The 11,400-nt window shown below is 67.2% G+C and overlaps 1 protein-coding gene across 1 annotated transcript in view; it reads left to right on the top strand.

Moving 5' to 3' along the window:
• Positions 1-2,120: 2,120 nt before the first annotated feature.
• Positions 2,121-11,400, top strand: part of PLCG2 (phospholipase C gamma 2) — an 80,260-nt gene continuing 70,980 nt past the window's right edge. Inside the window, exons 1-2 of the mRNA XM_055145728.1 lie at positions 2,121-2,185; positions 6,228-6,470. Coding sequence (XP_055001703.1) covers positions 6,278-6,470 — 193 coding nt within the window. The 5' untranslated portion in view covers positions 2,121-2,185; positions 6,228-6,277. The remainder of the gene's footprint in view (positions 2,186-6,227; positions 6,471-11,400) is intronic.

Genomic DNA, 11,400 nt, shown 5'->3' with positions numbered 1-11,400 from the left:
GAGGCAGGGTGGGAGGGGGCAGCCCAGCCCAGGTGGGCCAGGCAGGGGGTCAGCAGGGCCCGAGCGTCCAGCTGTCGCACCCCGCTGCAGACACGGGCCTGAGGATCTGGGGGGGGGAACTGCCCATCTGCCCATGTGTGAGGTTTGCTCCCTTTTTTTTTTTTTTTTTTTGCTTTTTGGGTCACACCCGGCGATGCACAGGGGTTACTCCTGGCTCTGCACTCAGGATCACTTCTGGAGGTGCTCAGGGGACCATATGGGATGCTGGGAATCGAACCCGGGTCGGCCGCGTGCAAGGCAAACGCCCTCCCCGCTGTGCTCTCGCTCCAGCCCCGCGTCCTGTGGCTTCGTGACAGGTGCAGGAGCCCAGGGGCTGCCCCCGGACCCCCTTTCCCCGCTGTCACACACCCGCAGGCTCCCTCCTCTGAGCTGGGGAGGCCGAGCCCGGCCCTGCGGGCAGACGGGAGCCACTTCCTGGGGCGCCTGGGCACCCGCCTCACGGCCCCGCGGCGGAGTCAGAGCCCGCGTCCCACCACAGACCGCGGCTTCTGCAGACCCCAGTGCCGTGATCCCGTGGCTCTCGGTCTCCCTGTCATGCTGCTGGGGCTCGGACCCAGGCCCGAGAGGAGCTTTGAGAGGAGTGACTGTGGGGTGGGGGCTGTTCTGGCGGGGCCGACCGGCCTCCTGCACGCCACGCCTGGCTCCAGCTGCGCGAGCCCTCGGGGAGAGAGCGAGGGCCGTGCGGGCCACATGCCGCCCCCCAGGGCTGGGGCAGCCACCGGGGGGCACAGCCCCGCGTCCAGCCAGCAGAGCTGCACACATTTCCCTTTCTTTCCTGGTGTGTGTGCGTGTGTGTGCGTGCACGCGTGTGTGCATGTGTGTGTGCACGTGTGTGTGCGCACACGTGTGTGTGTGTGCGTGTGTGTGTGTACACACTTGGTGAGGAGCAGGGGCTGTTCCCGACTGTGCTCCTGAGTGACCCCTGGCGGTGCTCGGGGGATTCAGCCCGGGGTCTGTGGCGTGTCCGGCCGCATCTCCTGTGCCCGCTCCCAGCCCGGCACTTTCCAGGGCGCAGAGACACCCCCGGTGCACTGAGGCCGCAGTGTCCCTCCGACGGTGTGACCTGGGGACAAGGGCAGCCCTCGGTGGGCCGTGAGGGAGCTGGAGGCCGAGGCCTCAGGGAGAAGCCGGTGGGGGGACAGGCCCTGCCTGCTGCCGCCCCCAGGCACCACACACACACATGCACACAGGTGTGAGAAGGGTGCTCAGCACACAGGCATGCACACCCCTGGCCCTTTGCTCCTCCTCCGCCTTCCGGAGAACATGCTGAGGAGACCCTGGCCTGCGGTGGGGGGGGGGGGCCGCCTTTGTTTTCCTTTTGGGGCCACTTTGGCCTGGGGAGCACTCTAGGCACTGCTGGGGCAAGGGGTCACTCCCGCGTGCTGCGGCCCATGTGGGCTGGGGTTGAACCTGGGTGTCCCCCGTGCGAAGCTCCGACTCCAGCCCCCACACACGGCGGTGGTGGGCACCAGGCTGCCTCCACGGTTCCGCTGAATCCTCACGGGCCCCGGGGAAGCAGCTGTAACTATGCCCGTTTCTCAGACAGCGACACTGAGGCTGGGGCTGGCGGCACCGTGGCTCTGGCGAGTGCTGGAGGGCTTTGGGGACAGGCTGGCATGGGGGGGCCTGGCCAGGGCGGTGGGGGGGGCTCGGCCAGCCCGGCCACCTGCTGCCCGCACCGCTGGCTGGGACCCAGCCCCCCTCCCCTCCTCCCAACATGAAAAGGAAAGAGCCCCCCTTGGGGCCGCTCCGGGGTCACTCGCGGCCCCCCTGCCCCGGGCTCGCGGAGCCCGGGTGGGCTGGGCCCGGGGCGAGACCCCCTCGTCCAACGCCCCTTCCCGCCGGCGCGGGCGGGCGGGCGCGGAGGGCTCGGGGGGCGCAGGCCGGCGGCAGGTGCGCGCGGGCGCGGGGAGGGGGCGACTCCGGCCGGGCCCGGGGGGTCCCCACGCGCCCGTCGGGCGTGCGGCGCGGGCCGAGGGCGGCGGCGCGCCCCCTGGCGGGCGGCCGCGGGGCTGCAGGCGGCGGGCGGGCGGGCGGGCGGGTCACGTGGCGCGGCCGAAGCAGAAGTAGCCGCGCGGGCGGGCGGGCGCAGGGAGTGTCCGGCGACGGGGCGCGGCGCGGCGCGGTGAGTGCGGGCCGGGCGCGGGCGGGCGGGGGTCCGGGACGGCGCAGGTGCCGCAGGTGGGGCGGCCCGCGGGACGGCGCGGGGCAGGGGAGGGGCTGTGCGGGTGTGTGCGGAGTCTGTGTGCGTGAGTGTGGTGTGTGCGTGTGCGAGTGCGGGGGTGAGAGTATGTGTGTGCGCGTGCGAGTGTGTGCGAGTGTGTGCGAGTGTGTGTATACATACACTTGTGTGTGTGTGCACGCATGTGTGTGCATATGTGCGCGCGTGTGTGCAAGTGTGTACACTTGTGTGCGACTGTATGCGCTGTGGTGTGCCTGTTTGTGTGTGCGAATGTGTGCATGTGTGTGTACACTTGTGTGTGCGTGTGTGGGTGTGCATGAGTGTGTGCATGTGTGCATGTATGTGTGTATATGCTGTGTGAGTGTGTGTGTTTATGTGCGTGTGTGCACATGTGAGTGTGCTTATGTCGTGTGTGAGTGTGCGTGTGTGCACATGTGTGCACATGTGTGTTTGCATGTGCATTGTATGTGCATGTGTGTGAGTGTGCACACATGTATGTGTGCATGCGTGCATGTGTGTGATTGTGTGCATAGGTGTGCATGTGTGTATGTGTGTACATGTGCATGTGTGTATGCGTGTGTATGTGTGTGTGCATGTGTACACAGTGGGGAGGGGGTTTGGGGTCCCACACTGCACCAGCACTTGTATGTATACATAACCGTATTTACGCTGTATTTATATGATGATGTGTACATGGAGCTGTGTGTAGTTACCTGCCCACTGCACTTTCCTGCCGGTGTTTGGAATCCCAGGGAGAGAGGAAGGGAGACAGGAGCAAGAGAGACAGGGAGTGAGCGACAAAGAGAGAGACAGAGAGATAGGGAGACGGGGGGAAGGGGGCCGGCAGGGGGAGAGGGAGAGAGAGGGAGAGAGGCACAGAGACAGAGAGGAGAGAGATGAAAGAGAGGGACAGGAGAGAGACAGAGAGACGGGGAGGGGGAGCAGGGGGAGAGAGAGGGAGAGAGGCGCAGAGACAGAGAGGAGAGAGCTGGAGAGCCAGGAGAGAGGGAGCGGGAGGGGGGGGACCCCACTGACTGGCTGGATTGGGGGGGTTGGTGGGCCTGGGGTGCGAGGCCTGGCTCGTTGCTGGGCGGGGCTGTCCCTTGGGAAGCAGGTGCCCCTCAGCTCCTATGATGTCACCCCCATCTGTGACCCTGGGCATTTGGAGGAACCGCAGCCTCAGTTTCCCCCACAGACCGTGGGTGCCCGCACCCTAGCTGGGGTCCCAGCTGGCTCCTGGCCTCTAGTTCAGGGCCCCTCCTGGGGTTCCGACCATCATCCTCCCCGCGGCTGCTCCAGGCCCAGTGCTCCTGGCGGGCGTGTGGCTCTCCTGCTTGGCCCCGGTTTGGGGCCTGGTGCGGGTGTGTGGCGGGGCCGGCGCAGGGCCCAGCTCGCCCAGTGCTGCCGGCCGCCTCCTCCCCCACCCGCCCGGAGTCTCCCCGTTTCTGGGTGGAGCCGCTGGGGAGTGACCGGGAGACCCCGGAGAGGCCCGGGCACCTGGCGTCACCGCCCCGGGCAGCCCCGGCCTCGCCCCTGCCTGGTGTGGTCCACGCGCTGAGGGGGGCTCGGTGGCCCGCTCGGGCGAGTGCCCCAGATCCAGGGCGGCTCGTCCCTCGTCCCTCTCTCGAGGGGCAGCTTGGGGCTGCGCTCAGGGTGGGGGGGCCGGGCGGGCCCGCCCCCGAGAGCCGCCTCTGCGGCTCTTGCCCCGAGTGCCCGTGCCCCGCCCTTGGGGCTGTCTCTGTGGCCGCCAGGAGTGACCTTTGCTATGCAGGTCTGGGCCCCGGGGCCCTGCCGGCCCCCCTGCAGGAACCGGTGCTTCCTGTCCCCTCCCCCACCCAGTGCCTGGAGTCTCTGGCTGCACGTTTGCGGCTGCTGGTGCAAAGCACCAGCATTCAGCACTGAGCGAGCAGCGACCGACTCCCGGCCGGCCTGAGCGGGCTGGGCCCCCCCTCGGAGCCCGCCCGGGGGGATGGGGCCCCGCGGGTCGGGCAGGCAGGCAGGCAGGCAGGCAGGCAGGCGGGCGGTGCCGGGCGCCCAGCGCGGTGCGGAGCTGGCCTGACCGTGTGGCGTGGCGTGTTGGCCCCTGCGTGGACTCCGGCGGCCCGCAGGTGCGTCCCGTGCACGCCGGGGGCCGGGGCCCTTCATCAGCGGTGGACGGAGGCGCGGAGGGGCCAGACCCCTGCGGGACGGGCCGGCCGCGTGCCCGGGCCGAGAAACAGGAACGAGGGAGGATTTCGGGTTTTTATTTTTATGAAAGCAGAAGCGGCGTGGAGGGCCTCAGCCCCGCCCCAGGGGCCACGGCCTGCGGGCCCCGTCTGGGGGCCCCTCTGACCTCGGGGCCATGGCCTGGCGACCCCCGTCCCCAGGGTCACGGCCTGGGGACCCCCCAACCCTTGGGATGGTGGTCTGGGAACTCTGGTGTCTGCCCCCCGGGTCACGGCCTGGAGACCCCCATACCTATAGCCCCGGGGTCACGGCCTGTCCCCTATGTCTGTCCCCCAGGTCACGTTCTGCTGAACCCCATGCCCATTGCCCCTGGGGTCACGGTCTGGAGACCCCGTGCCGGGGTCTCGGGGGTCTCTGGTTGGGGGTGTGAGGCAGCCCTCGGCGTCAGCCAGAATCCCCAGGGTCAAGTTCAGGCCATCACTGTGCCCGGTGACGGAGCCTCTCACAGGTGTGGGCCTTTGACCCTTGGCCCTGACCTTTGACCCTCACAGGGTCTGGGGTGGGGCCCTGGGCTGTGGCTGCTGACCAGGCCGTCCAGGCCGTGAGGGGCAGGTACGGGGGTGAGCCTGGGCACGCGAGGCTTGGAGCTGCCCTTGGCTCCTGGGGGCCCCGAATTGGGCGGTCTCTGCACCCCCCTCCCGCGCCCTCCCGCCCGTCCCCTCCCTCAGCCTGGCCGGGCCCCGGGTGGCTGCTGCGGTGCCCACCTCGGTGTCTGGGGGGAGCGGGTGCTCCCCGCTGCCCCTCCCCAGCCCCTCTGCCCGCCCCCCACGCGCCCCTGCACACCCGACCCCCCAGTCCCCAGCCTCTGTCCAGGACAGCCCTGCGCACTCCCCGCCCCGCCGGTCACCGGGGTTCCTGGGCCCGCAGCCCGCACGGGACGCGCGGGGCTGGGGGAGGCCGTGTCCCCCGCGCGGGGTGGGGGCCCTGCTGGCCTCCTGCAGGCGGTGGCCCCGGGACACTGGGGAGGGGGCGGCTGTCGGATTTGCCTTTGCTCCTGCCTGCCTGTCCGGGGCGCCCGGCTGTGCTGGGGCCTGCTCCTGTCCACGTGCTCAGGGCCACCTGGGCCGGGCCACGTGTTCGGGTTTGGGTTTTCGGCCACACTCCCGGGGGCTCAGGGCGTGTCCCCAGCGGGCTCAGGAGGCCCAGCGGGGCGGGGTGGGGCCGCCTCTCACCGGGACCCCACAGCCCCGCAGGCTTCTGCTCTGGGGGCCTGAACGACCCGGGGCCAGTCCCTCGGGCAGGGAAGCGGGAGCCCCGGCTGCTGGCCACGGGTGCGAGAGAAGCCAGGCTGCCAGGGCCGGTGCCCGGCGGGTGTCTGAGTGGCGAGCGGGGACCCCCTGGCAGCTGAGCGGCTCGCAGGGGCCTTCGTGCAGCGGCCAGCGGCGGCCCTGGGCGGGCAGTGGTGCGGGCGGCTCCCCAGCAGGTGGTGGGGGCGGCGGGTGGGTGCTGGCCCCTGGCCCCTGGGCTATTCAAATCCTACCGCAGGCAGGTGGGCGGGGAGGGGGGGTCCCTGCCCTGCCGGGAGATTTGGTTATTCAAAGGCGGGATAACGGTTGGGCCTGGCCTGGGGCCCCTCCCACACCCGACGCCCATTTAAGCCGTCGTGGGCTCTCCCGGGACGACTGAGGGGCCAATGTTTCCCCCTCTCCAGAACCTTCTGGAACTGCTCCCAGGGGCCCCGGGTCGGGATCCAGGCCTCTCCAGCCCTGGCTCCGTCCACTGAGGGCGACCCGCTTCTCCTTTCTGCCCTCCTGCCCAGACTCCTCGTCCTTCAGCCCTCGCCCCCGCCCCGCGGCGCCGTGGCCAGCCATGGCCGCCTCGGTCAACGTGGACGCCCTCCCGGAGTACGAGAAGAGCCAGGTGAAGCGGGCGCTGGAGCTGGGCACCGTGATGACCGTGTACAGCGCCCGCAGGTCCACACCCGAGCGCAGGACCGTCCAGGTGATCATGGAGACGCGGCAGGTGGCCTGGAGCAAAACGGCTGACAAGATCGAGGGCGTCCGTGAGTAATGGGGTGGCCGCGCGGGCCCTGGCCTTCTCTCTTCCTGCCGCGAGGCAGCTGTCCTGAAACTGAAAGCGCGGCCGTCTCTCGGGCAGGGGGGAGTGACGGCGGGGGAGGGGCAGCCAGGCAGCCGAGCAGGAAGAGGGGGCGTGCTGGGCCGGCGGGTCCCGCTGTCCTCTTGAGGGCTCTGTGGCCAGAATTAGCAGAAACTCCTCGCGCTCGCCGCACTGCTGCCCTTTGTTGCAAACCGCGGAGCTGGAGGGCTGGGCCGGGCCGAAGGTCTGCGGGCAGGTGGCCTCAGAGCCTCTGTCCGGGGCTTCGCTGGAGCATCAGGAACAGGTGCAGTGCCCAGGGCTGGTCTAGTACTACTGGAGCATCAGGAACAAATGCAGTGTCCTGGGGCTGGTCTTTATTACTGGAGCATCAGGAACAGATGCAGTGCCACAGGGCTGGTCTAGTATTCTAGTACTACTGGAGCATCAGGAACAAATGCAGTGCCCAGGGCTGGTCTTTATTATTGGAGCATCAGGAACAGATGCAGTGCCACGGGGCTGGTCTTGTATTACTGGAGCATCAGGAACAGATGCAGTGCCACGGGGCTGGTCTTGTATTACTGGAGCATCAGGAACAGATGCAGTGCCCTGGGGCTGGTCTAGTACTACTGGAGCATCAGGAACAAATGCAGTGCCCCGGGGCTGGTCTTTATTACTGGAGCATCAGGAACAGATGCAGTGCCCCAGGGCTGGTCTTGTATTATTGCAGCATCAGGAACAGATGCAGTGCCACAGGGCTGGTCTAGTATTCTAGTACTACTGGAGCATCAGGAACAGATGCAGTGCCACGGGGCTGGTCTAGTATACTAGTACTACTGGAGCATCAGGATCAAATGCAGTGCCCTGGGGCTGGTCTAGTATTACTGCAGCATCAGGAGCAGATGCAGTGCCCCGGGGCTGGTCTTTATTACTGCAGCATCAGGAGCAGATGCAGTGCTCAGGGCTGGTCTTGTATTACTGGAGCATCAGGAACAGATGCAGTGCCCCGGGGCTGGTCTTGTATTACTGCAGCATCAGGAGTAGATGCAGTGCCACCCTTCGCTGGTCTCGTGTTACTCAATGGAGAAAGGACAGTGTCCTGAGAGGGGGGGCTGGTGACAGGAGAGCCTCTGCCCAGCCTGTCCTGTGCGTGTTCCCGAGACCAGTCCGTTGTTCTTGTTTGTTTGGGGGCCACGGTCGGGGTGCTCAGGGCTGACTCCTGGCTCAGTGCTCCGGGACCACTCCGGGGCCCGCTGGGCTGCCCGGTTTTGAACCCAGGTTAGTCAGCAGGTGCAAGGCGAGCCCTGCCCCGATCAGCGTCTTGTTCTCGGGCCAGGGGCGCTGTGTTGGTGTCTGACACGGGGTCCTGTGGCCCGCGGGCCTCAGTGCCCTTCCTCAGCCTGCCTGTCCTGAGGGCCAGGATGCGGCAGTTTCGAGAGCACTTTCTCGAGGGCCTGATTTGGACCCACGCGCCCTGGCCAAGCCCTGGTGGGCCCGCAGCATTGCCCGGCCTGGCCCCCACAGGGGAATGAAAATCCCGGGGGCCGGAGCCAGAGCACAGCGGGGAGGGCAGTGCCCACAGCCCCTGCCCACAGCCGACCGGGGTCGACCCCCGGACCCCATGGGGTCCCCCGAGCACCGCCAGCAGGAGGAAGCCCTGGGCACTGCCGGCGTGACCCGAACACAAGACCCAGAGCCGATCCCAGCGGGATTCGCCCCCTTCGCTGCCGGGCGCTGGAGGGCAAAGGGCAGCCAGAGACACGCCCGACTCGGGACACTTTGGGTCTTGAGTTGCTCTGGGCGTTGCACGTCCAGAAACCACTGCCCACTGCCCAGTGCTCTGCACGGTTAGTCTGGGATTGTGACCCCCGGGTAAGAGCAGTGAGCGGCGGTGCCACCGCCCCTGCGGGCATTCCCGCCATCCTGGCAGATGGTCCCCGCGAGCAGCCCAGACCCTGACACCGCGGCCCACTTCGGAACCGTCCCATCACCCCCTCGAGAGCCCCCGGGCCTTTGCCCGCCCTCCTCCAGGGCCCCTGCCCCGGCCTGCCCTCAGCAGCCACTTCTCCGCTTCCGGTCTTGGAGAGCGTCCTGCGTTTCCTGGGGACCCTGTGCCCGGCGCGTCCCTCGGCCCACGGCCCTTCTGGGCCTCTTTCCCGCCCTTTACTTACTGAGGCGCCTCCCCCCTGTAGCCGCCCCACCCGCCCGCCCGCCCGCCCGCCTGCCCTTTCCTCTTGGCCCGGCTCAGTCATAGCCCACTGCGGGGGTCCCGTCCCCTGCTGGCCGCGGGGGGTTGGCGGGAGCCGCGGAGGTGCCGCGCGGCCAGAGCTGCGTGTCAGTGCGGCCTGGCCCCCGTGCCCCCCACGGCTCTTTCCCAGGGGCCGTGCCCGGACTGTCCCGCCTGGCGTCCTTTGCGCCTTTCTCCTCCGCGCGCCGCCGCGTGCGTGCTGCTGGGGTCCAACCCGCCTCACCCCCGGCCCCGCCGCCCCTGCCCGTCCCGAGTAACGTCTGGGCTAAGACGGAACTTCTTGCCGCGCCCGACAGTGCTCAGGGATCGCGCCTGCCAACCGCGGGACCACATGGGTGCTGGGGCTGGAACCTGGGCCCGCCGCAAGGCATGTGCCCATGAGCACAGTTTTATCTTCATTCTGGTTTTTGGCCACACCCGGCAGTGCTCAGGGGTGACTCCTGGCTCTGCACTCAGGAATTGCTCCCGGCGGTGCTGGGGGGGACCAGGTGGGATGCCGGGGATTGAACCTGGGATGGCCACGTGCGTGAGGCAGGCGCCCACCAGCTGTGCTCACTCCTGCCCGTGAATACAATTTTTTTCCCTTTTTGGGTCACACCCGGCGATGCACAGGGGTCACTCCTGGCTCTGCACTCAGGAATTACTCCTGGCGGTGCTCGGGATGCTGGGAATCGAACCTGGGTCGGCTGCGTGCAAGGCAAACGCCCTCCCTGCTGTGCGATCGCTCCAGCCCCCTGTGAATACTATTTTAATAAATGAAATTAAAAATAGGGCCTTCCGGGGCTGGAGCGATCGCACAGCAGGTAGGGCATTTGCCTTGCACGGGGCCAACCCGGGTTCGATTCCCAGCATCCCATATGGTCCCCTGAGCACCACCAGGAGTAATTCCTGAGTGCAGAGCCAGGAGTAACCCCTGAGCATTGCTGGGTGTGACCCAAAAAGCAAAAAAAAAGGAAAAAAAAATAGGGCCTTCCAACAACTCCAAGGGGACAGGTCGTTCCCGCGCGGGCCCGACAGGTGGGCAGGTGGGCACTGTGGGGACGTGGTGCCCACATGGTGCCAGGACGGAGCTCAGGGCTCCCGCAGAGGGGGCCTGGCTCTACCCCTCGAGCCAAGTCCTCCAGCCAGGACGGCTGGACTGAACTGACTCGAGACGGCCTGTCCCTGCGTCCTTGGCCGCAGCGGCCAGTTCTGAGCTGGGCTGGGGGCGGGCCCGGGGCCCCCGCACTCCTCCGGCTGGTGGGCGCCTGATGGGCAGTTGGTGTCTCTGTTTGCGTTGGCAACACGGGGCCCCGCAGGTGCCCGGAGCCTGGGCGGGGCCGGTGGGCAGCCCCGGAGTAAACACAGGTGGAGAGCCCGTCCTCTTCCGCACTGACCGCCCGCTGGCCGCCCCTCCCGGGTGCTGGGGCTTTCCGGGCCTGGAACCTTCTCTGGGCCGGTTCTGACGGGCCCTGCGGTGTTCTGCCCGCCCGCCCCTCCTCTGCCCCCTCCAAAAACTGAAAACAAACCCGCCTTCCTTCCTCCCTCCCACCCTCCCTTCCTTCCTTTCTTCTCCCTGGCCAGGCCGGGTGTGACACGGCCTCACAGCTGAGTCACTTGCGACCCCGCCCAGGACGTGCTGGGGACCAGCCAGGACCCACTGCTCTTGGGACCCTCCTCCTGCTCTCTTCACGCCCTGCCCCGCCCATCCGTCAGCCCGCCCACCCATCCGTCTGTTCATCCATCCATCCATACATCCCTCTGTCCATTCATCTGTTGTCTGTCCGTCCATTTATCCATCCATCTGTCCATTCATCCATTCATTCACCCGTCTGTCCGAGCATCCATTCAGTCTTCTGACTGTCCATCCATCCATCTTTCTGTCCGTCCATCTATCCGACTGTCTGTCTGTCCACTCATCCATCTGTCCATCCATCTAGTCCATCCATCATCCATTCATTCGTCCGTCCATCATCGTCTATCCATCCTTCCATCTATTCATTCATCTGTCTTTCCTTTTATTCATCCATCCATCCATCCTCGTCCATTCATCCATCCTCATCCATTCATCCATCCTCGTCCATCCATCCATCCATCCATCCATCCATCCATCCATCCATCCATCCATCCATCCATCCATCCGTCTGTCCGAGCACCCATTCATTCATCTGCCTGCCTGTCCATCCATCTGTCTTTCCATCCGCCCATCCGTCCGTCTGCCCATTCTTCCTTCCTCTCGTCCCTCACCCGCCCACCCACCTGAGTCCCTTCCGTCCACGTGTCCCTCCCTGTCCACACTGCTCTGCGTGACACTCGTCCAGGGGCTGAGACTCGGCAGTGAGCAGACTGGACCCAGTTCCTCAGCACCGCAGCGTGGGCCGTGGTTGGCGCCCGTTTGTTGGCTGTGTGGTGTGAGTGTGGGCGCGTTGCGGGGCCCCTCTGAGACTTGACTCCTCCAAGAGAACGGGGCCCACGCTGGTCTCCGCCCTGACCGGGGAGTGGGGGTGCTGCGGCGTTGCTTCTGAGTGTGCCTCAGTTTCCTCCTGGCGCGGTGCTTAGGGATCAGTCCTGCCCGCGCCTGGGGGCCGAGGTGGGTGCGGGGGGCACCGGGGGGCCCCTGGTTGCCGTGTGCCGAGTCAGCGCCCTCCCGCCCTACTGTGGGCTCTGGCCC

Source organism: Sorex araneus, chromosome 8 (genome assembly GCF_027595985.1).
Source record: "Sorex araneus isolate mSorAra2 chromosome 8, mSorAra2.pri, whole genome shotgun sequence".
NCBI lineage: Eukaryota > Metazoa > Chordata > Mammalia > Eulipotyphla > Soricidae > Sorex > Sorex araneus.
This window is presented reverse-complemented; position numbering and strand designations above follow the sequence as displayed.